Source organism: Mustela lutreola, chromosome 11 (assembly GCF_030435805.1).
Source record: "Mustela lutreola isolate mMusLut2 chromosome 11, mMusLut2.pri, whole genome shotgun sequence".
Taxonomy (NCBI): Eukaryota; Metazoa; Chordata; class Mammalia; order Carnivora; family Mustelidae; genus Mustela; species Mustela lutreola.
Genome location: NC_081300.1, coordinates 60679998 through 60703955, shown reverse-complemented (window position 1 = coordinate 60703955; position 23958 = coordinate 60679998). Strand labels below are relative to the sequence as shown.

General features: G+C 37.0%; 1 protein-coding gene across 4 annotated transcripts in view; it reads left to right on the top strand.

The window, feature by feature from the left end:
- SPIRE1 (spire type actin nucleation factor 1) overlaps positions 1 to 23958 on the top strand; it is a 187093-nt gene that overhangs the window by 63248 nt on the left and 99887 nt on the right. For all 4 annotated transcript variants that reach the window (XM_059138678.1, XM_059138679.1, XM_059138681.1 and 1 more), the window contains exon 3: positions 20495 to 20728. In XM_059138678.1, the coding sequence (XP_058994661.1) occupies positions 20495 to 20728 (234 nt within the window). The remainder of the gene's footprint in view (positions 1 to 20494; positions 20729 to 23958) is intronic.

Sequence of the window (23958 nt, the reverse complement as noted above, 5' to 3'; positions counted from 1 at the left end):
TAATGAATTTTGATTCAGTAGATAGAGTTAAGCAAAAATATTAGTGGGGATGGTATTTTCAGATTTAATCAGGACAGAATTTTTAAAAATGTGTATTTTTTTAGTTTTTTATTTTCACCTTTTAATCTTGGTTAAGGTTAAGCACCTTCAGTGCTTTGGTTTTCCAGTTTTCAAAATGGAAATTATACTTTGTACAGTATGGGACCTTAATTAATGGTTACTAATCAAGTATGTTAAGTAACTCAGATGAAAGTTACTTTAGTTCAAAATATTATAATAATAATATTTTAAATAAGTAGTTTGAGAACTTTCTCTGGAAATGACTAACATAGGATCATTGACTTAAATGTCATGATTACTTTGCTCTCTTTTGATGACATGGGACATGTTTCCCATTCTCAGGGATTCCTTATCTCACTTGTGGGTTATTCTCAAATCTTTTCATTACTTAGCTGGGAAACTCAGGGAAGTGTTAGTAGTTTATGGATTACCTGCCATGTGCAAGGCATCGTGCTAGGCACAGGAGAGAGACCTATTTGAAACAATCTTTCTTCTTGAGGATAAATAGAAGAGTCATCTGGAAATAAGAAAAGTGAAGTTTTTCCCTTCATAAAAGTTTCCATTTTCCTTGCTCTATTTTTCCCCCAGATCTATCCTTTTTTTTTTCTTTTTTTTTCTCATTTTTAAAAATTATGTTAGTAGCCAAACAGTATGTCATTAGTTTTTGATGTAGTGTTCCATGATTCAATGTTTGCATATAAAACTCAGTGCTCCATGCAATACGTGCCCTCTTTAATACCCATCACCAGGTTCACCCATTCCCCCCCTCCAAAACTCTGAGTTTGATTCCCGGAGTCCATAGTCTTTCTTGGTTTGTCCCCCCTCTGATTTCATCCCCTTCATTTTCCCTTTCTTCTCCTAATGTCCTCCTTGCTATTCATTATGTTCCACAAATAAGTGAAGCCCTGTAATAAATGTCTTTCTCTGTTTGACTTATATCACTTAGCATAATCTCCATCCATGTTGATGGAAATATTAGGTATTCATCTTTTCTGCTGGCTAAGTAATATTCCATTGTATATATGGACCACGTCTTCTTTATCCATTCATCTGTTGAAGGGCATGTTGGCTCCTTCCACAGTTTGGCTTTTATAGACATTGCTGCTATGGACATTGGGGTGCATATGGCCCTTCTTTTCACTACATCTGTATCTTTGGGGTTAATACCCAGTAGTGCAAGGTAGCTCTATTTTTAACTTTTCTGAGGAACCTCCACAATGTTTTCCAAAGTGGCTGTACCAAGTTGCATTCCCACCAACAGAGTAAGAGGGTTCCCCTTTCTTCACAGCCTCTCCGACATTTGTTGTTTCTTGTCTTGTCAATTTTTGCCATTCCAGCTGGTGTAAGTTGGTATCTCAATGTGGTTTTGAATTTCCCTGATGACTAATGATGTTGAACATTTTTTCATATGTCTCTTAGCCATTTTTATGTCTTATTTGGAGAAGTGTTCATGTCTTCCACCCATTTTTTGACTTATTTGTTTTTTGGGTGTTGAATTTGAGAAGTTCTTTATAGATCTCGGATACTAGCCTTTTATCCATAGTGTCATTTGCAAATATCTTCTCCCATTCCGTGGGTTTTCTCTTTGTTTTGTTGACTATTTCCTTTGCTGTGCAGAAACTTTTTATCTTGATGAAGTCCCTGAAGTTCATTTTTGCTTTTGTTTCCCTTGCTTTTGGAGACATGTTTTGAAAGAAGTTGCTATGGCTGATATCAAAAAGGTTACTGCCTATGTTCTGCTCTAGGGTTTTGATGGATTACATTGAGGTCTTTTATCCATTTCAAGTTTATCTTTGTATATGGTGTAAGAGAATGGTCGAGTGTCATTCTTCTGTATATAGCTGTCCAATTTTCCCAGCACCATTCATTGAAGAGACTTTTTTTCCATTGGGCATTTTTTCCAATTAGATAGATTAGTTTACTGTAGAGTTGAGGGTCCATATCTGGGCTCTCTCTTCTATTCCTTTGGTCTGTGTGTCTGTTTTTGTTCCAGTACCATGCTGTATTGGTGATCACAGCTTTATAATATAGCTTGAGATCAGGCAACGTGATGCCCCCAGGTTAGTTATTCAACATTTCCCTGGCTATTTTCTTGCTCCATATACATTTTAGGACTGTTTGTTCCAGCACTTTGAAAAATGCCGTTGGTATTTTGATCGGGATGATGCTGAAAGTATAGATTGCTCTGGGCAGCATTTTTAACAATGTTTATACTTCTGAACCATGAGCATGGAATGTTTTTCCATCTTTTCCTGTCTTCTTTAATTTCCTTCATAAGTATTCTGTAGTTTCTAGAGTATAGATCCTTTACCTCTTTGGTTAGGTTTATTCCAAAGTATCTTAAGGTTTTTGGTGCTATTGTAAATAGAATCGATTCCCTAATTTCCCTTTCTTCAGTTACGTTATTAGTGTATAGGAAAGCAATTGATATCTGTGCACTGATTTTTTATCCTGCCACATTACTGAATTGCTGTATGAGTTCTAGTAATTTGGAGGGTGGAGTCCTTTGGGTTTTCCAAATCCTTTTTTAAAAAAAGATTTATTTATGAGGGGGGAGGGGCAGAGGGAAAAGGAGAGAGAGAATCTCAAGCAGACACCCCATTGAGCAAGGAGCCCATCATAGGGCCCATCAACCAGAGATCATGACGTGAGCTGAAATCAGGAATTGAATGCTGATTCATGACATTCAATGACTGAACCACTCAGGTACCACTTCCCCCTTTTTAAAAACCTTTAAAAAGGTTTTTGGTTTAGTTTTTGCTTTTTTAAGTAATCTCTACACCCAACATGGGTCTAAAACTTACAACCCCAAGATCAAAAATCACATGCTCCACTGACTGAGCCAGCCAGGCAACTCTGGGTCTATCCTGATAATAACAATGATAATATCTTACAATTATATAGTATTCTCACATAAACTGTATCAGCTGATGCTTACAATAGGACTTGGTCCCTTTGTTGTGCCACATACAGTAGACTGTTAAAATTTTAACTGTTCAACGGTGTCTTTTACTCATTCCCAAATACCACATTTAACTGACTGTAAAGAGAACGATATATATGTTTGTTATGTTACAGAGTAGTCTACCTACAAGAATTGACATATGTATGACCCAGAGGCATGAACCCTGTAAAGTTGTTAGAGCATGTCTGGAACACAGGATGGAGGGTGATGAAGCTAGAGAGGCACGACGAGCCCAGGTCGTAAGGGGCCTTGTGTGCACAGAGGAGTCTGTAGTTAGTTCTTCCTGTGACTCTCCATGTCTCAAATTTTAGTCTGCCTCAGAGCCCATGTAAAGTACACTGGCATGTTCCTATCAGTTTATCCAGATTTGACTAAATCCCCTATCATATAATGTGCTGTTTTTGAAGACAAATATTCATTAATGTATTTTTTACAGCTTTATTGCGGTACCATTCACATAGCATATAATTTGGCCATTGAAAGTGGTTTTTGGTATCTTCACAGAGTTGTGCAATCATCATCACAATCAATTTTAGAATATCTTCTTCACTCCAGAAAGAATTCCTATACTCATTAGCAGTTGTTTCTCATTTTCCCCAATGCCCCTTGCCCTTGGCAATTAGTAATCTACTTTCTGTCTCTATAGATTTGTCAGTTCTCGACATTTCATATAAATAGCATATTGCTTACTGTGGCTGGCTTCTTTCACATGGTTGGTATAGTGCTCTCAAGGTTCATTCATGCTGTAGTATGTATTAGCACGTCACTCCTTTAAATGGCTGAATAATATTCTTTCGTACGGCTATATCATGTTTTCTTTTTCCATTCATCAGTTGATGAACATTTGGGCTATCACTGTATTTGTAAACTTCTTCTTAATAAAACTAATTCTGTAAATTGCTTAGGAAATTACCAAGTTGTAAGGAAAGAGAAATATGTTTATCCTGATTTTTAACTGAAGAAATAAAGAATTGATTTGTTTTCTAGACCTTCACCTCCTATTTAATATAAATGAAGCAATCAAGTATAAGCTATTGGAAAATAAGCACAAATAAGCCTTATTTTACTATTAAAATCATGGTGCCTAGATTTTTATTTATTAATATGAATGTTATTACAGATTTCACTTGTATCACCTTTTTTATTTCATAATTGACAAATATTTGTAGCATCTCACATGTGTTGTAGTTGTGGATTCACACTGTCCTCATTGCTTTTTGTCCCGTTCTAATCCTTACACTAATTTGTGATAGAGAACTCTTGTCACTTCCACCACAGTAGCAGTCACTGTGGGCTGCCATTTAGCCCAAGGGGCTCAGTTGGGATCCTGTGCACATCCTGTCAAACCAGGTGTAACTTTCTCTCTGACTGAAGAAAGCATTATTACATGTGCCCAGGATTTATGGGAAAATTTCTTAGTGCAGAGTACTTTGTTTTTTAAAAAAAGTAGCGAAGGGTTTTTGCAAGAGAGGGACATAATAAAATTTAGATTTTTAAATGGACCACCTTTCTTGATGGCTGGGAAACTTTCCAACCTTTTCTCTTTCTTCATCCCTCCAACATCCACTTCTCCCTCCTTCCTCTCAGTGCTTTTTCCACTCAAGAAAGTAGAAGCAACCTGAAGAGAACTTTCACATTCTCCCACTACCCAGTCTACCTCCCTGCATCTGTACCAAACACCTATTCAAGGGTATGATTGCGGAAATATATCCCATTCCACTGCCTCCATGTCTTCTTCTCATGTTCCCACAGAGACTTACTCCTCAAAGCTTCTCTTGTTGAGGTCATCAGTTAGATAGGAAGAAAATTAGAGGAGTGTGGAATCAAGAGAATATTTTTAAAAAAGAAAAAGGACATGGTCAGCTCTCTCAAATGCTGGTGACAGGTGGATTCAAAGCCTTGATGATTCAGGCAAACTATATCCTGCGCTCAGGGCTCTGAACAGAATGGTAGTGTGAAGCAGAGCCAAGGTTCTAAAGGAGTTCTAGTTCCGGTGGAAAAGCAGATAAATTGGTCCCTTTATTTCTTTTTGGAAACCTTAGTAACCCCTGCAGATAAGAGAAATCAGGCCTTTCTGAATGTTGCTGAGTCATAGCACTTCCTAAGACACGGAGCAGCCCTGATGAGGCTTTTTGCTGTGGCGAAATACACATAGTGAAAATTTTTGACCATTTTAAGTGTACAGTTCAGCGGCACTCTGTTCACAGTGTTATGCAGACGTCACCACTGTTTCTAAAAGTTTTTCCTCATTGCATTTGAAACTCTGTACTCACTGTGTAAAGGCTGCCATTCCCCTGTTCCCAGCTCCTTGCTGACCTCTAATCTACTTTCTGTCTCTATGACTTTATCTTCTGTGGATATTCCATCTAAGTGAAATCACAAAGTTTGTGTTTGTGTGTCTGGTTTAGTTAGCATGTTTTTAGGATTTATCCATGTTGCAGTCTATATCAGAATTTCATTCCTTTTAAAGTCTAAACAGTATTTCATTGTATGTATAGCCCCAGTCATTTTAGAATAAGTTTTATCACTATTTTCTCTGTGTGTTAATAAAGTTTTCCCCTCTCAATGGTGTAAAATTCCTTTCTTGTTCCCAACTGTTCAGATTTGATTATCCTTATATGTGTGTATCTGTGTTTTTTTTTTTTTTTTCCCTCTCCTGAAAGTTCTTAGGGTCTGAGATTTTTGTTTTTTAAGTTGGGAACCAGTTCTAAAATTGAATGGCCCAACAAAATAGGACAGTCAACTTCCCATTATGATGTTTAGGGTTTTCAGAGACAGTTGTTGATGCAATTTTTAAAAAAATTCTGTTAAATTGCAGTTTAGTTAGAAACCTGCTTTTAGAAAATAAAGTCCAGTTAACCTCTGTAATTCTTCAACTGTGACATTTCCATGAGTAAAACTTCATATATTTATAGCCTATGTATTCTCTTTTGGTATTCCAGTTCTGCAGTTTTCTTATTCTTACAGATGTCAGGATTGGAAAGGACTTTAGTTGGTTTTTCTTAAGTTTACTCTTGAAGAGGCTTAGATATATGGAGATTAAGTGACCAGTTCGGGGTCACACATCACGTAATGAACAGATTCCATCTCATGACTGCTGGTCCTGTATTCTCTTCACGGCGGAAATACTGTGCTCAGCTCTTTTTAAAAATCAACTTTGTGACGTAACTTAAGTATAACAAAAGCAGATGTTTTAAATGTCCAGTTTAATGAGTTTTAATAAATTTATACCCATAAGTAACCACCACCCCAACCATTTCATCACTCCAGGAAGTTCCCTCTGTAGTCTTTCCCTCCCTCGGCCTGTACTTCATATAAACGTGATCATACAGAATGCACTTCTGTGTTCACTGTATTTGCTCAGCACAATGTTTTTGAGTTGTATTTGTGTTGCTATGAGAAGTAGTGTTCTCCGTTTTATTACTGGGTAGATACACTACAATTTGTTCATCCATTCATCTGTTGATTGATGGGTGGTTTTCAGGTTTTGGCTGTTACGAATAAAGGTACTCTAGGGTATCTGGGTGGCTCGGTGGGTTAAAGCCTCGCATTGGGCTCTCTGCTCAGCAGGGAGCCTGCTTTCCTTCCTCTCTGACTGCGTTTCTGCCTACTTGTGATCTCTGTCTCTATTTATAAACAAATAAAATCTTTTAAAAAAAGGTACTTAGAGCATTGTGTATGAGTCTTTTGTGGATATATTTAATTTCTTTTGGGTAAATAACTGGGCGTACAATTGGTGGGTCATATTATAAAAGTATATGTGACTTTTACGAGAAACTGCTGAACTGTTTTTACAATATGGTTGTATCATTTCATTTTTATTCCAGCAATATATGAGAGTTCTAGTTGTTGCACATCCTCACCAATATTTGTTATTGTCCGTCTTTTAAATTTTAGCTGTTTTAGAGGATGTAAAATGTTAACCTGGTCATTTTGATGGGCATTTCCATCATAACTAATGATACAGAGCATTTATACATGTGCTTATAGGCCTCTTGTGTATCGCCTTTTGTGGTGTTCAAATCTTTTGCCTATTTTTTATTGGATTATTCTTTTACTGAATTCTAAAAATAAAAAATAAAAAATATATTCTAAATTGAAGGCAGATTTATATTTACATTTATATTTGTCAGGTATATACGTATATATATTATACATAATTTTTCCCATTGTGTGACTTACAACTTGGCCATTCATTTTGTTATTTTTGTCTTTTAAAGAGCAAAATTTTTAATTTTGGTGAAATCGAATTTTTCAATTTTTTCTCCCATGATTTTTGTGGTCTTGTATAACAAATACTTGCCGATTTCAAATTCAGACATGAATATCTATATAGAAAATACTTAAAATCTATAAAAAGCTTCTAGTGTTATATAAATTTTTCCTTTGTGTTTTGTTAGAAGTGTAATAAATTTAACTTTTACATTTTGATAAAAGATTTATTTAAAAATAATTTTTGTGTATGTTCAAGAGGTCCGGGTTTATTTTCCATGTAGACATCTAGTTGTTCCAGCACCATTTGTTGAAATGGTATCTTTCCTCCATTGAACTACTTTGACACATTCGTTTAAAAATCAATTGATTATATAGTATAGGATTAATTATGAATTCTCTGTTCCATATGTCACCTTTATACCAATATTACTCAGTCGTGATTACTGCGGCTTTTTCTAAGTGTTGAAATCAGGTAGTGTCAGTCATCTGACTTTGTTATCTTTATCAAAATTTGTGTTGGCTATCCCATAGATATTTTAAAATCAGGTTGTTAGTTTCCCTAAAAGTCCTCCGAGAGTTTTGATTGGGATCATATTGACTTTTAAGTCAATTTGGAGAGAACTGCCATTTGGACAATATTTAGTCCTTGAATCCATGAAGTTCGTACATTTCTCCACTTAAGGGAGATCTTTCGTTTCTTTCAGCAGTGTTTTGTAGTTTTCACTATTGAGTTCTTCCAACTTTTGGTCAGTTAGGTCTTTCAGGGAGTTTGTCTGTTCATCTGAAGCTATAAATTTCTTCCCAATCACTGTTTTAGTTGCACTCCAAGGATTTGGATATATATTTTCATTTTCATGAAATATTTTTGAATTTGAGATTTTTTCTTTGACCTAAAGTTTATTTAGAAGTGTGCTATTTAATTTTTCATCTACATTTGAAATGAATGATTATTCTGCTATTTTTTGTGCTATTGATAGTCATCTGTCATAGGGTAGAAGTCAGTTAACAGCAGGGAAATGTGACAGGGGTAGAAAGAATCAATTCTGGAGGGAATAGGACTATTTCATAGAGGAAGTAATACTGAGCTGGGATTTCAGGGATAGGTGGGATTTGTCAGAGAGAAATGCCATAGGCAGAGAGTGGCATGATAAAGAAAGGTATGGTAATATGAAAACGATTGAAGTGATAGTGCAGTGTGGAGCTGTGAGTGGAAAAGTTCACAGAGCTCAGAAGGTAAAAGACTTAGAATGGCATGTTAATGAATTTATGACATACCTACATAAAAGTGCTCAGGAAATAATGGTGAATAAAGGAGTCAATCTCATACATGTGCAAATGGACCTTTTTGCCACTTAATAAAAGCAAAGGAAAAAAAAGCATATCTAAATTTCAGGGAAAGAGTTTTTTGTTTTGTTTTGTTGCCTTTTTTTTTTTTTTTTTTTTTTTTAAAAGAAGTGACTAACCTCTGTTGGAGGTCAGATATTCTGAACAAAGGTCATGGAATAATTATTTTGTCCCTGTCAGGAACTCTGGCCTCTTTTCATTATCTTCAACTTTTCCCTCTTCTACTTTCTTTTCATCACTATTTAAACATGCTTAAGGCTCTGTAATCTGAAAAATAATTTAAAAAACACAACAACTTACCTCTCCTCTTTCATCTCTAGCTGCTGTCACATATTTCCCTTTGTCTTCATAAAATTACTTTTTTAAAAGTTTATTTCTTTAAGTAATCTCTACATGCAACGTGGGGCTCGAACTCATGACCCTAAAAATAAGAGTCACATGCTTCTCCAACTGAGCCAGCCAGGCGCCCCTGTCTTCATAAAAATTTCTGATCATACTGTGTACACACAGCACTGTTTACTTACCCAGACTGCCCATGCTAAAGTCACCATAACCCTTGCTTCACTAAATCCAGGGGATGTGTTCTAGACCTTCCCTTACCTCATCCACATTCAATACACATGCCCATGTCTTCCTTCTTGAAATATTTTCTCTCTTTGACTTTTGTGATATCATAATCTTTTGACTCATCCTTCTGTCCCCTCCCCATTACTAGTGCTCCTTTACAGTCTAGTTTCTTCATTTTTTATCTGCTGGCCAATCATTAAGTGTTTGATTCTTCTTCCTTTGTATATTTTTCTCCCCTTAAGCTCCCTCATACACTCATGACTTTGTTGATCCATCATTTGTCAAGGAATCCCCCTTTGTGACCCTAGCTCAGTCTTCTGCAGTCCATCGAGAAAATTGCTAAGCCCAAGATCACCTAGTTTTTCTCTTATGTTATATTTTAGTTTTATAATTTTGCATTTTACTTTCAGGTTTATGATCCTTTTTGAGTTAATTTTTGGGAAAGTTGTAAGGTGTGTGTCTAGATTTATATTTTTGCATATAGATGTCCTGCAGTTCCAGCACCGTTTGAGGAAAAGACTGTCCTTTCTCCACTGAATTGCCTTTGCTCCTTTGTCAAAGTTCAGTTTGCTGTATTTTTGTGCATCTGTTTCTAGGCTTTATTCTGCTTCATTGATCTATTTGTATTCTTTTGCCAATACCATATTGTCTTTTTTTTTTTTTTTAAGATTTGATTTATTTATTTGACAGAGAGCGAGATCACAAGTAGGCAGAGAGGCAGGCAGAGAGGAAGGGAAGCCAACTCCCTGCTGAGCAGAGCGCCTGATGTGGGGCTTGATCTCAGGACCCTGGGATCATAACCTGAGCCAAAGCCAGAGGCTTTAACCCACTGAGCCACCCAGGTGCCCCCCACATTGTCTTGATAACAATGGCTTGATATCTTTTAAAAATAAAATATGATCAGATCATCCCACTCTCCAGATCACTTCAGTGGCCTGCCTTTGCTCTTACGTGATGAAGATTCCCTTCCTTCATATAGCTTATTTGAGGCCCTCTGTTCTGTGTGAAGCCTCCCTCCCAACCTCTTAGATTCTTCCCAGCTTTTCCTTTGTCATTAGGATTTTTTTTCCCCAATCATTCCTTGTTATTCTTGACCTCCAGGCCTTTATACTCACTGTTTCCTCTCTAGAATTCTACTGTAACTCCCTCCTTTCCTGGTTAGCTCTACTTGCCTTTCAGGTCTTCAGTTAAAATGTATTGCTTTAACATGGGCTTCCTGAATCTTCAAATTAGATGAGGGCTCCCTATTATACATTCTCATAACACCCTCTCTTCTTTATTATAATGTTTAGCACAATGTATGATTTATTTATTCACTGTTTTGTCTAAAACATAATCTCTGTGAAGGCCAGAGACCTCCCAGAGGTGTTTTTTTTTTTTTTTTAATTCCCTTTCTATTGCTGTACAGCTGCTCTTGGTAATACCTATCAACTAAATTAATGAGGGGAGGGAAGAGCACTGTGTACACTGGACTTTAACTGCATTCACTAAATGTGCTTTCTTTGGATAGATTTGACTAGATGTGAGGCTTCCTTGGTTAGTATTTAGAGATTGCAGCAGGAAATTTTATTAAATCTTTTATATTTTTGTGAGCAAGGTAGAGAAGTGTCAGATCAGTAAGGGTTACCTTGTAATCAGTGTCAGCTTGAGAAAATGGTCTCTGGTGTTCTGAAGGGTTTCTTAGTTGCAACTACCTTATTTAACATTTAAATCAATTTTATGAAGACTCAGAAGGCATACCCATATTAGCAGATTTTAAAGTTTAGAAATAATAGTAAATGAATTAGCTGGTAGACTCTTAGGAACTCTAAAAAAAATCAATCAAAATACAAAGGTAAAATAGACTTGAGGTAAATCCTTTTACCAGGATTATATATCTCTTTACAAACACTAGCTACAATTATGTTTCACTTATTCTACTAAGATAGAAAGATAGCTAACTATTATGTGGTGTGTATTACTTATCACTTTGGTTGAATATAAACCTAAAATGTCAGCAATTTAATGGTTTAGCAGAAATATGAATACAAAACTAGGTATAGAAGTATGTGATGTAGAACAAGGAAGATGCCTATTTTTGGTGTTCTTTAATGATTGTACCACATGTGGCATAGGATTTAATACTGGGTGCCACATTTTGGGCAGATGTCGGCAGACTAGGAGATGTTCAGATGTGCAGCTTAGTTACAGTAGAATTCTGGACATGGAGTCTCCTAAGTAGCAAAGCCAGTTTGGAGTCTTGGCTTTGTTACTTCTTAACTGGTACTAAACAATTTATTGATCCTCTTTTAAGTTTTCCTATCTTTAAAATGGAGATAATGTCTACCTCACAGGATTGTGACAAAGGAAAACATGTTCCTAATAAAATGTTATACAAGTATAAGGAAATCTCATCATCTAATTGGCAAAGGGACCTGAAGAGTTGAAGAAACTGTTTTTAATTTTTAGACAGGAGAAGATGGGCTTTTGGCCATGAGGCATGATGTGAAGGCAGTAGCAACTGCTGTTTGTTTGAGGCACCTTGCTTGACAATGTTGGCATAGGTTGTACCATTTCATCAGACTTGGCATTAAAGACTTTCCTGCTATTATATAACTTTAATGTGTTTAGCAAAGATTTTAAACACATACTCTGTGCTAAGCATTGTAGCAAATACCAGGAAGAATCATACTTGATCACTGTCCTAAAGAAGTTTACATTCAGTAAAGGGGACAAAGATGGACTCAGATATTTTTAGGAAGTACAAGTTAATGTGAAGAGGGGCCAGATGAAGGGAATTAGCATGGTAAGAGGAAGACTGCATGTGGGCTGACATCAAACTTGAGTGCTTTACATGAAACATTGGTGTTGGTGGGTGTGCTCTTGCTCTGTAGTGAGGCTGCCCTCAGTGATGACATGGCTGGGTCTAGAGGCCAAAGAACACTCAGTTCCATTCATATGTCTCTACCCTGAGCTGAAGGGCTTTATATTGAGCTATCACTCATAAGAGGTAATAAGTCATGATGATGTAGCAGCCTCAAATTTCGGAATATGTGGTTTTTATTCAATGCCTTCTTTCCTCCACCCTTTATCAGTTGGTTAGGCTTAAAAAGCACAGGTTTCTAGTGCGCTTCACTTGTTCCGTTTAACTTGAAGGTTTTATGTTGTAATTTCTGTTTGCTTTATTGAGTGTTAGAGTATCTGGAAGTGTCTGGGGCGGGGGTGGGGAGGTGTGGAGCCAATGTGACAGGACATGAATGATGATTTTCCAGCTGCCTGGAGACTGGTAGTTCAGATGAATATTTTAGATCTGACACTGCTGTTCCCCATCGGTTTTCTTAACATTTCCAGAGGTTTTGGCAAGTGAGTTTCTAAAAAGAGTCTAAGGAAGTATATATCTAGGCAAGCTGGTATGTCTAGGTACAGTTATGCTTTAATTATTGTTCTGGTGGTCATCCCCGTTCCATAGCTCAAGACTATCTAACAAACTGGGTATATGTTTCAAACTGGGTATATGTTTTAGCAAACGGTTAGAAGTTCCCTCGGTCAATGGAGGTAGTGAGTCACCTGGTACACATGTCAGTCGAATAATGCCCAGCCTTGTTATGCTGTGTTCCCAAGAGGCTTGGTTAGATCCAGAACTACTTCATGGTTCACACATAAATCAGGAAAGGTGAATAGATTTAGGATGTTTGAACCAGGTTAGATTTAGTTTATCCTTATGCTAAGAGACAGACCCTCTAGAAAGTTTTAGAGGATATTCAGTGCTGGATCACCACTATAGTGGTCTGTTGCAATGAGATTGAAGTGGCAGGTATGTTTGCCTATGTCTATAAATTCCATATCCAATTTTCAACCATCCAAGTCTGAGTGGAAAGAATTTATGCTTTGGTTCATTCTTTCTTTTTCTTTTCAAGATTTTATTTATTTGACAGAGAGAGACACAGTGAAGAGGGAACACAAGCAGCAAGAGAGGGAGTGGAAGAGGGAGAAGCCGGCCTCCAGCTGAGCAGGGAGCCCGAAGCGTGGCTCGATCCCAGGACCCTGGGCTCATGACCTGAACCGAAGGCAGACACTTAATGACTGAACCATCCAGGCACCCTGGTTCATTCTTTCATTAACTATTAAGTCTTTGCTGTTTGTAAAATAATGTAAAGACAAAGATGAATCCTAGAGGATTTTTGCCTTCAAGGAGTTTAACCTTTGGGGGGAATTAAGATCGGTACGTAATTAACTATAATCCAAGTTAAAAAGTGGAGTGTACCATATAAAGGTATGAGTTAATATCATAGTGATTTTGAAGGGAAAAAAATGATTGTTTTCCTCAAGGAAGAACAGCGGGTAGAGACTGTAATGTGATGACAGCTGGCAGCTGCTAATCAGGGTCAGCAAGTCATTATGGAAGAGATTTCTTTGATTGGGGAGATGGAAAAATGAATAGGATTTGGACATACAAAATTACAGGAGAAAGTCCATGTAGAAAGTAGAAACAATACTGAATATGTCATAAAGGCAAAGTATAGAGCAAATAAAGGAAAGAGTAAGAAACCAGTACAGTTGGACAACAGTGATCATGAGTGATAATAAAAGAAAACAAGGTTGGAAAGGTAAATCATAGTAAGATGAGAAAAAAGGTCGGAATGTTAGAGTGTATTTGTCATTTAAGACCTGCTCTACTGCTCTGGGAATGTCTGTCTAGACACACCTTTTACCATGACTGTGAGAAACAAATTTATGAGGGGAGCCCTGGCATCCTTGGAGAGCTCTGTGATCACTCTTCATAGGTTAGACTTTACAGAAGGGGCACTGCAGTCGCTGATTTGGGGAACCTAAATCCAAGGGAGTAGTTGGATCCTGGAGTGCAGAGACAAGGTGGCAGTACTCAGTGATCACAGGCAAAGTTGATCTGGTTAGCATAATGAATTATAGAGTCAAAGCAGCAATCAGAATAGTCTGGTGCCTAGAATAGTCTGATGGCATTGGCTACTTGATCATGGTGTTCCTAGAAGTAAAATAGATAGGAAGCTTACTGAATTCTTACTTGACCTGTATAAACAGAAACAGTTCTAGGTTAAGTAAACAAAAGTCTAACTTGAACCATGAAAACACAGTTATGACACCCCTTAGTCAATTCCCAGACTTGAGCCATTTACAGACCCAGAACCCTTTGTATGAAGGAGAGGCCATGTCCTGCTGAGGAAGGACCCCTCTACACTACTAAAAATTCACATTGTTAATTTTCCTTCCAACCATCCCCAAAGGGGGTGCACTGCACTGGGGAAAAGAATTAATCAGATTATCTGGGAAGGACTGGGTATTGGCTCTGAACTGACACTGATTTTAGTAGACCCAGAAACGTCACTGCGGTCTACCAGCTTACAGAGGTCAGATGATCAGTGGGGTTGTCGCTCAGGTCCATCTCACAGAGATACGAGTGTATCTGTGAACCCATCCTGAATCTAGTTATTCTCTAATTCTGGAATGCATAATCAGAATAAATATACTTAACATTTGACAGAATCCCCATATTCATTCCTTGACCAATGAAGTAAATCTCTTTTGGTGGGGAACACCAATTAGAATCTACTAGAACTGCCTCTATGTAGGACAGTGGTACACTAAAAGCAGTAGCACATTTCTCTGGGTGGGGGGGGTGGGGTAACAGAGATTAGTGCCGCCATCAAGGACTTGAAGGATGCAGGAGTAGCGATTCCCACATTTCTAATCAGCCTGCCTATTTGGCCTGTGCAGAAGACAAATGGATCATGGAGAAGGACACTGTATTATTGTAAGCTAACCAGATGGTGGCTTTAGCTGCAGCTCCTATACCAGATGTGGCTTCATTGCTTGAGTAAATTAACACATTCCCTGGTACCTAGTATGCAGCTGTTATCTGACAAATGTTCTTTCTCTATACCTGTCAGGAAGACCACCAGAAGCAGTTTGCTTTCACCTGGCAAGGCCATCAGGACACCTTCACTGGCCTACCTCAGGGGTGTATCAGCTTTCCAAAGCGGTGTCATAATTTAGTTCATAGGGATCTTGATTGCCTTTTTCTTCTCTAAGATTCCACACTTGTCCATTATGTTGATGATATTATGCTGGTTGGCCCTAGTGAGTGAGAAATAGCAACTACTTTAAATTTATTGGTAAGACATTTATGTGTTAGGACATTGGAAATAAATCTGATAAAAATTCAGGGGACTTTCACCTCAGTGAAATTTTTAGGAGTCCAGTGGTGTGGTTCAGAGATATCTTTTCTAGGGTGAAGGATAAGTTGTTGCATCAGTCCCCACCCCCAAACCCACAACAAAAGGGAGGCATAATGGCTAGTAGCTTCTTTACATTTTGGAGGCAACATATTCCTATAAATATATTGTATTACTCTGGCCCATACCAAATGACCCAGAAAGTATCTAGTTTTGAGTGAGAAGCAGAACAAGAGAAGGCTCCACGACAAGACCAGGTTGCTTGTAAGCTACCCTGTCATGTGGGCCATGTGGTCCAGCAAATCCAATGGTATTTGAGTTGGCAGTGGATGGAGCTGCTGTTTGGAGCTTTTGGCAAGCCCCAATAGGCAAATCACAGTGCAGGCCCTTAGGATTTTGGAGCAAAGCCCTGCCATCCTTTGTGGATAATTATTCTCCTTTTGAGAAGCAGCTCTTGGCCGGCTACTGGGCCATAGTACAGACTGAACTCTTAACCACAGTCCATCAAGTTACCATGTGACCTGAGTTGCCCATCATGAACTGGGTATTGTCTTACCCTTTAAACCATGAAGTTGGGTGTGCATAGCAACACTGCATCATCACTTGGAATGGCATACATGTGATTGGGTGCAAGTGGGCCCGTAAAGCACTGCCCAAATGTACTTCTGCTACACTCCCATCTCTTTCTTAGCCTCTACTCTATTTGCCTTCTGGGGAGTTCTACAGTCAGCTGACAGAAGAAGAGAAGACCTGGGTCTGGTTTACAGATCGTTCTGTATAATATTCAGGTGCCAGCCGAAAGAGGACAGTTAGCATGTAGCCCCTTTCAGGGTTGTCCCTGAAGGACAGTGCTAAAGGGAAGTCCTCCCAGTGGGCAGAACTTTGAAAAGTATACCTGGTTGTGCACTTTGCTTGGAGGGACTATGATTGCCATATTGGTGAAAAGGAAATCTGGGGAATAGATATGTGGATAGACTTCTCTGGGGGAAAAAAAAAGTGAAGATATTTGTCTCAGGTGAATGCTCACCAAAGAGTGACTTCTTTACAAAAGGATTTTATTTTATTTTATTTTAAAAATTTGATTTATTTGACAGAGAGAGAGATACCACAAGTAGGCAGAGAGGCAGACAGGAAGAGGGAAACAGGCTCCCTGCTGAGCAAAGAGCCCGATGCGGAGCTTGATCCCAGGACTCTTGAGATCATGACCTGAGCTGAAGGCAGATGCTTAACCCACTGAGCCACCCAGGCACCCCAAGAGAAGGATTTTAATATTCAAGTGGATGGGATGACCTGTTTTGTGGATACAAGTCAGCCTCCTTTCCCAGCTACCTTGTTATCACACAATGGGCTTGTAAACATGGCTACAGTGGCAGGGATGGAGATTTTGCAGGAGCTTATCAACATAGATTTCCATTCACCAGGGTTGACCTAGCTTTAGCCACTGATGGAGAGCCGGATCTGCCATCAAGCAGAGACTAACTCTACGTCCTCAATATGGCACTGGGTGATCAGCCAATCAATCTGGCAGCAGGTTGAGTACATAGGACTGCTTCCACCATGGAAGGGGCGGCATTTTGTTCTTACTGGGAGAGTTACTTACTTTTGATATGGACTTGCCTTCCTCGCATGCAGTGCTTCTGCCAAAACTAGGATTTATAGTGGTGCCTGGGTGACTCAGTGGGTTAAAGCCTCTGCCTGTGGCTCAGGTCATGATCTCAGGGTCCCAGGATGGAGCCCCGCATCAGGCTCTCTGCTAAGCAGGGACCCTGCTTCCCCCTCTCTCTCTGCCTGCTCTTCTGCCTACTTGTGATCTCTCTCTCTCTCTCCCCCATCTCTCAAATAAATAAATAAACCTTTTTTTTTGAAATTAGGATTTATAAAATGCTTTATTCACCATCATTGTATTCCACACAGCATTACTTCTGATCAAGGAACTCAATAGGAAATAGTGTGGAATTCACTGGTCTTAGTATGTTTCCCACTATCCTGAAGCAGCAGACTTGATAGCATAATAGAATGGACTTTAAGGCGCTAAGGAGATGAGTATGAGTGCCAGATTCACAAGGGGTAAACTTGTGATGGTTAATTTTGTGTGTCATCTTTTGTTATTTTTTTGAGTGTAGTTGACACACAGTGTTACATTAGTTTCAGGTGTACAGCATAGTGAGTGATTCCACAAGTGTATACATTATGCTGTGCCCACCACAACACTATTACAAGATCATTGACTATATTCCGTATGCTGTGCCTTTTTTCAAAAATATTTTCTTTATTTCAGAGAGAGCATGAGTTGGGGGGGGAGCAGAGGGAGAGGGAGAAGCAGACTTCTCATTGAGCAGGGACCCTGGGGTCATGACCTGAGTAGAAAGCAAGTGTTTCACTGACTGAGCCACCCAGTTGCCTCTATGGTGTGCCTTTTATGTGACTTATTCATTCTATAACTGGAATCCTTTATTTCCCATTCCCCTTCACCCATTGTGTCCATCCCCCAATGCCCCTCTCCTCTGGCAACCATCAATTTGTTCTCTGTATTTATTCATTTGTTTTGTTTTTTAGATTGCACATATATGTGCACTCATATAGTATTGGTCTTTCCCAGTCTTATTTATTTCACTTAACTTAATACCCTCTGGGTCTCTCCGTGTTGTTGCAATGGCAAGATCTCATCCTTTCCTTTGACTGTGTAATATTTGTGTGTGTGTGTGTGTGCATGCATGCACATGCATGCCACATCTTCCTTATCTATTTGTCTATCAGTGGACACTTAGGTTGCTTCCATATCTTGGCTATTGTACGTAATGCTGCGATAAACATAAGGGTACATATATCCTTTCGAATTAGTGTTTTTGTTTTCTTTGGGTAAATATTCAGTAGTGGAGTACTGGATTTAATTTGCAATTCTTGTGGTTTTTTTTTAATTTTATGGCAATTTCTATTTTTAATTTTTTGATGAACCTCCATACAGTTTTCCACAGTGGGTATATCAATTTACATTTTATAAACAGTGCATGAAGGTTCCTTTTTCTTTGTATCCTCACCAACACTTGTTATTTCTTGTCTTTTTTATTTTAGATATTCTGACTAGATATTTAGATATTGTGAGGTCCTATCTCATGGTGTGTTGGATTCGCATTTCTCTGATGATTAGTGATATTGAGCATTTTTTCATGTATCTGTTGGCTATCTGTATGTCTTCTTTGGAAAAATGTCTATTCAGGTCCTCTGCCCTTTTTTGACTTGATTGTTTTTTGATGTGGAGTTATAGAAGTTTTTTATGTACTTTAGATATTAACCCCTTATTGTATATCACATTTGAAAATATCTAATATCTAAAGTAGGTTGCCTTTTTGTTTTGTCGATTATTTCCATCACAGTACAAATCTTTTTATTTTGATGTTCCTGATTGTTTCTTTTTTCTTTTTTTCTCTTCAACTTTGAAAATAAGGATTGGAGTTCCAATCAGACTATACAAATCAATTAAAATATTCTGTATTTTCAGTGAGAAATAGTAAAAAAAAATACCAGTATTGTTTAAAAATCAGAAGTTGAATTTTTAAGTCATATTCATTTTGAAACTTGTGTTGAGAAAATACTATCTCATTTGATCAGGTAAATTTCAGATTTTGTGGAGATTTTCTTTGAGTGAATGCCCTGAGTGCTTTTAAGGACTATAGTATATGTGATGACAATAATTCTATTGTGTTTAATTTGTCTTAAAACTTCTGACTTTTCCTTTTTTTCGATACCACCTAAAAAACTTTTTAAAATAGACAGCATTGATGATGGCTACAAGTGGGATGAAGAAAAGGATAGATTTGTTTGTTTGTTTATGGGGATAGCTGAATAAACACTGGAAAAAGGAGACCTGGGGCAAGTAAGAGAGGGAGATAACATTTATTCACTACTTGTTATAAGTCAGATATTGTACTAGGTTCTTCCATTCATGTGAGTGTCATTTAGTCTTAAAATCTCATGAGATGTAGATAATCATTGATACTCATTTTACAGATAAGAAAAATCATGACTAAAATAAATAATTTGCCCGGAGTCAAAAGGTCAGTGGTGAAAGACAGCATTTATTATTTTTTCAAAAGATTTTATTTATTTATTAGAGAGAGAGAGCAAGAGCGCAAGCTGGGGGACGGGGAGGGGCAAAGGAAGGGCAAGGAGCAGGCTCCTTGGGGATCACGACCTGAGCAAAAGACAGACACTTAGCTGAGCTATCCAGGCACCCCAAAAGTCAGCATTTAATCCTAAATCTTTGGCTTCATTGCCTGTGTTCTTCCCCACAAAATAGCTAAGGTGAAATGAGCCATTAACATTGCAAAATAAAACAGAAGGATTGTTTATATGTGATTCTTCTGAGCAGAAAAGAAAGGCTGTGTTGAGGAATAGATTAAAATACCTATATTGGCAGAAGTCTAAAGCATCTGTGAGGATGATATTAGACAGTGATATATACCCAGTGTTCCTAAAGCAGGTTTATATTTCACGAGGTACTGTTGGTGGAGTTGTGGGGGAGGGAGGATTATCTATCCACCACAATGAAATCAGAGTTTGAAAAAGTCTTTCATTTGTTTATATCATATAAAAAATATGTTCCAATAATTAAATGGAACTCACTGAGCAGTGTGTAGCTATATATAGATTTTTTTGTTGTTGTTTTAGCTTAAGTTAGCTGATAGTAGTAACTGAGTTTTCAATCTCTCAGATCACTGGTATTTCTATGAAATAGACTTTGATAAACACCGGTATAAGAGTTCTTTGATAGCTCTTTCTGATCTCAGAAATATCTTTTGGAAATGCGGAAAATCAACCTGGTTAGTATTTTATATGAACAGATAACATATTTTAGTGTATATTATAAATCTAAGAAAACAGAAAGTTTGTGTATTGTTATATATTGGATTGTGTATATATTGTTTGTGTATTGTTATATATTGGATTGAAGAAATCACAAAAAAATTCCCATCTGGGATTGTTTTTTTAATGCATAGGTAAGACTTAAATATCCCCTCAAATCTAATTTGTTACCGGTTTCTGAAATGAAATAGATTAAACCTAGCTTAAGTGTCATACTAAATATTTTGTCTTGCAGTTAGCTCTGTAAAGCTATTTAGTCATCTCCATTAATCACCTTCTTTAATGTCCCTAGGTTATTGAATCTCTGGGAATTGTTATTTATAAAGCACTGGACTATGGTTTGAAGGAGAATGAAGAAAGGGAGTTAAGCCCCCCACTGGAGCAGCTCATTGATCACATGGCCAATACAGTGGAAGCTGATGGCAGCAACGATGAAGGCTATGAGGCTGCAGATGAAGGCCTGGAAGATGAAGAAGATGAAAAGAGAAAAGTTTCAGCCATCCGGTCATATAGAGATGTCATGAAGGTAAAGAGGCAATTTACATAGTATTTCTTTTCTTTTCTTTTCTTTTTTTGAGTTGTAAAATTGCTTTAAAGTATTTCTTTTTTTAAGAATTGTTATTTCACTTTAGACTTTAAACTGTAGAGAACAAACTAGTGGTTACAGGGGGATGGTGAAAATAGGTGATGGGATTTGAGGAGTGCCTGTGTTGTGATGAGCACCAGGTGTTGTACACTTGAAACTAATATACTGTTTGTTAACTAAGTGGAATTTAAATAGAAACTTTGAAAAAAAGCATATGGGAAAAAAGTTATAAACTGAAAAAAAAGCAAATGGGAATTAAGCATCTAATAAAAGGTCTTAGATCTTCAGCTATTAGTGAAAGGAATAAGGAACTAAAACATTCCTGGTTTTGTGATTTGTTCACAACCTCAACATGGCCATTTTTGTTTTTAAGATTTTATTTATTTATTCATTCATTCATTTATTTATTTATTTATTTATTTATTTGAGAGAGAGAGGGAGCACATGAGACAGGGGAAGTCAGATGCAAGACTTGATCCCAGGACTCCTAGATCATGACCTGAGCCAAAGGCAGCCGCTTAACCAACTGAGCTACCCAGGTGCCCAAAATGGCTATTTGTGATTGACTTGTAACTCTCAGGAAACCCCTTTTAGATATCATATATGCCTTAATATTACATATTATACACTAACTTAACCACATGATGTCTTCAGTTGACCTGCATTTTCCTTTTTTATGGAATAAATAACTATCGTGATCCACTAATTTAAATGACAATTCTGCATCTGAAATATCACAGCTCTTTGTTTTACTTTGTTTTCTTGACCTACTTAGTGATATTTATATGTAATGAAACAAGTTTTATAGCTTGAATAAAATTTTCTCCTTAAACTTTCTGTTGTACTTGAAGGACATAATGTCAAATGCACAGATTAAAATTAAGATTTGTCAGCTTAGTTTTAAAAGAGCATTCTGTTTAGAATTATTTACATATGATGTTTACTAGATTTTGTAAGCAGTGTTGCTTATATATCACTTATTTTCCAACTGTTTTTAAAGTGTCCTATAGACAAGAATAGAGAGAAACCTTGAAGACAGTGCTTTTCAGGTGTACTGCAGCATACCCAGCTTCTTGTCCCTTCTTAGATCATAAATCTCCTGAGAACTCTAGAACAGGACTCTACATCTACATCATAGAGATGTAGCATCATAGAGCATCATAGAGATGCTACATCTGGCATCTCTATGATGCTTATGAAATTCAGATATATTCTTTAGCTCTTTTAATACTTGAAGTACTTTTCATTTTAAATCAACAGCTTATGCAGGTAAAATCCTCATATATGCACAGATTGAAAGTTCACACATTGTATTAATTTTATATTTTCTTGATGTTAAAATATATTTCAAAATATGTACACTAAAAGGCCAGATAAAACTTTCTACAGCCCACAAATGACCTATTTGTTCCATTGTAGACCAATGATAATGATGAAAAGTGTAGAAAATTTTCCATTAAAACATAAACATACTTATGCCTTTAAAAAGCTTTTTGTTAGGGGGGATATAGTGGGCAGTGAACAGGGAGTGGCGAAGGAGGAGGAGAACACCCCCCCTGACCAGTAGAATGGTAGATACCATAGCCAAATTGCTCTCTTATACTACAGATTTAGAAGATGAGTGCTAGAGATTTATTGGAATCTTACAATTCTTATTCAATGACATTGAATATGTTAACTTATAAAACAAAAACTCTAGGACATTCAGCAATTTGATCTGGTAACTCTCATTTCATTTTTCTATTTTTTAATTTGATCTATTTCATCTTGCCTCCTACCTATGTTACTGCTATCATAATATGAAAAATAATTAAAAGGGTGTTTACATATCATAAAACCCATTATTCATGGCCATATAGTGATACATAGAGTTTGTGGTTTGATTAGTGGGTTAAAATCTTCAGTTAGTAAACTGTAACTGACTTCTTGTTTACTTTGTAGAAAGGGAAGACATGAATTAACTGAAGGAATGTAGCTGCTTTTTACTTTTTTGAGGTGGAAATATGAAACTGTATTTGAATAATATAAATAATAGAATATTTAGGAACTTGGAGATAGCTTGTTTTTAATTCTTAGTGAACAAGACCTCTTTAGTGTGTAACTTCTCCACAGAATAGTCATTCTTATTCAACTAATACTGTAATTTATTTTTTTAACATGATATTAGTTGACAATAGCACTCTGAGGTGGATTGGGAAGGCATTTTTTTTAGTTGTAGTATTCTTTTTATAATCATAATAATCTTTTTTTGTTCAAGCAATTTAAGTACAATGAAAAGCATTAAAAATAAAATTGAATGAATATTAGAAGGCAAAATCAAAATTCCTTTTAAATAACTTTATTTTAATATATTAACTGTTTAAACAGATAAGAATTAGTATATTCAGCATATGATGAAGATTGTTTTTAGACAGTGGATCAAATACTGTGGGAGGCAGCCTGCTCTTCTGTTTCTAAGCAATAAAAGCACTCAGTAGTCCAAATTCCATGAGGCATCTCTGGAAAATGGCAAGTGGATTGGATAGTATTGAAGAGGTTAACAAAATTTTTAACATTAACAGGATAGTATACTTGGGGGGAAAATCACTTGTTTCACAGATATTTAAAAATTAGAAGTGATATCTTCCAGAAAGAAGGAGGTAGCTGTTTTCTAAGAATGTGCATTTTTATAACCATTTTACACATGGAAGAACTAAGGCTCAGAGAGCCTTCTCCACTTCATAGGACAGAGTAAGGGAGAAAAAGGGTACATGGTGGATAATGCAGAGTTTGGTAACTGTAAAAGATGGTTTTGTTGTATGCTTACTGTATACCATGCTGTATGCATAAATACTTTAAAAACATTACTTTCTTTAATATACAAGTAATACATATTGATTCTATAATAGAGTGCATAAATAAGAACCTGGCTTAGATCTAGAGGTAGACTGCTTGGGTTCGACTCCAGTTCTGCTGCCTGCCTTAGCTATGTGATTTGGGTAAATTACTCAGCTATTTTAAATCTCAGTTTCCATATCTATCAGTTGGATTATTGTTAGAATTAGGTGAAATGATGCATTTAGGAACAAAGAACAAAATAAAAATCAAGCAGTTCATGGACACTGAAATAACCACTTGGATTATTTCTCCTCTGTCTCAAAGGAGATTTTATGGAATTTGATTATTCTTTG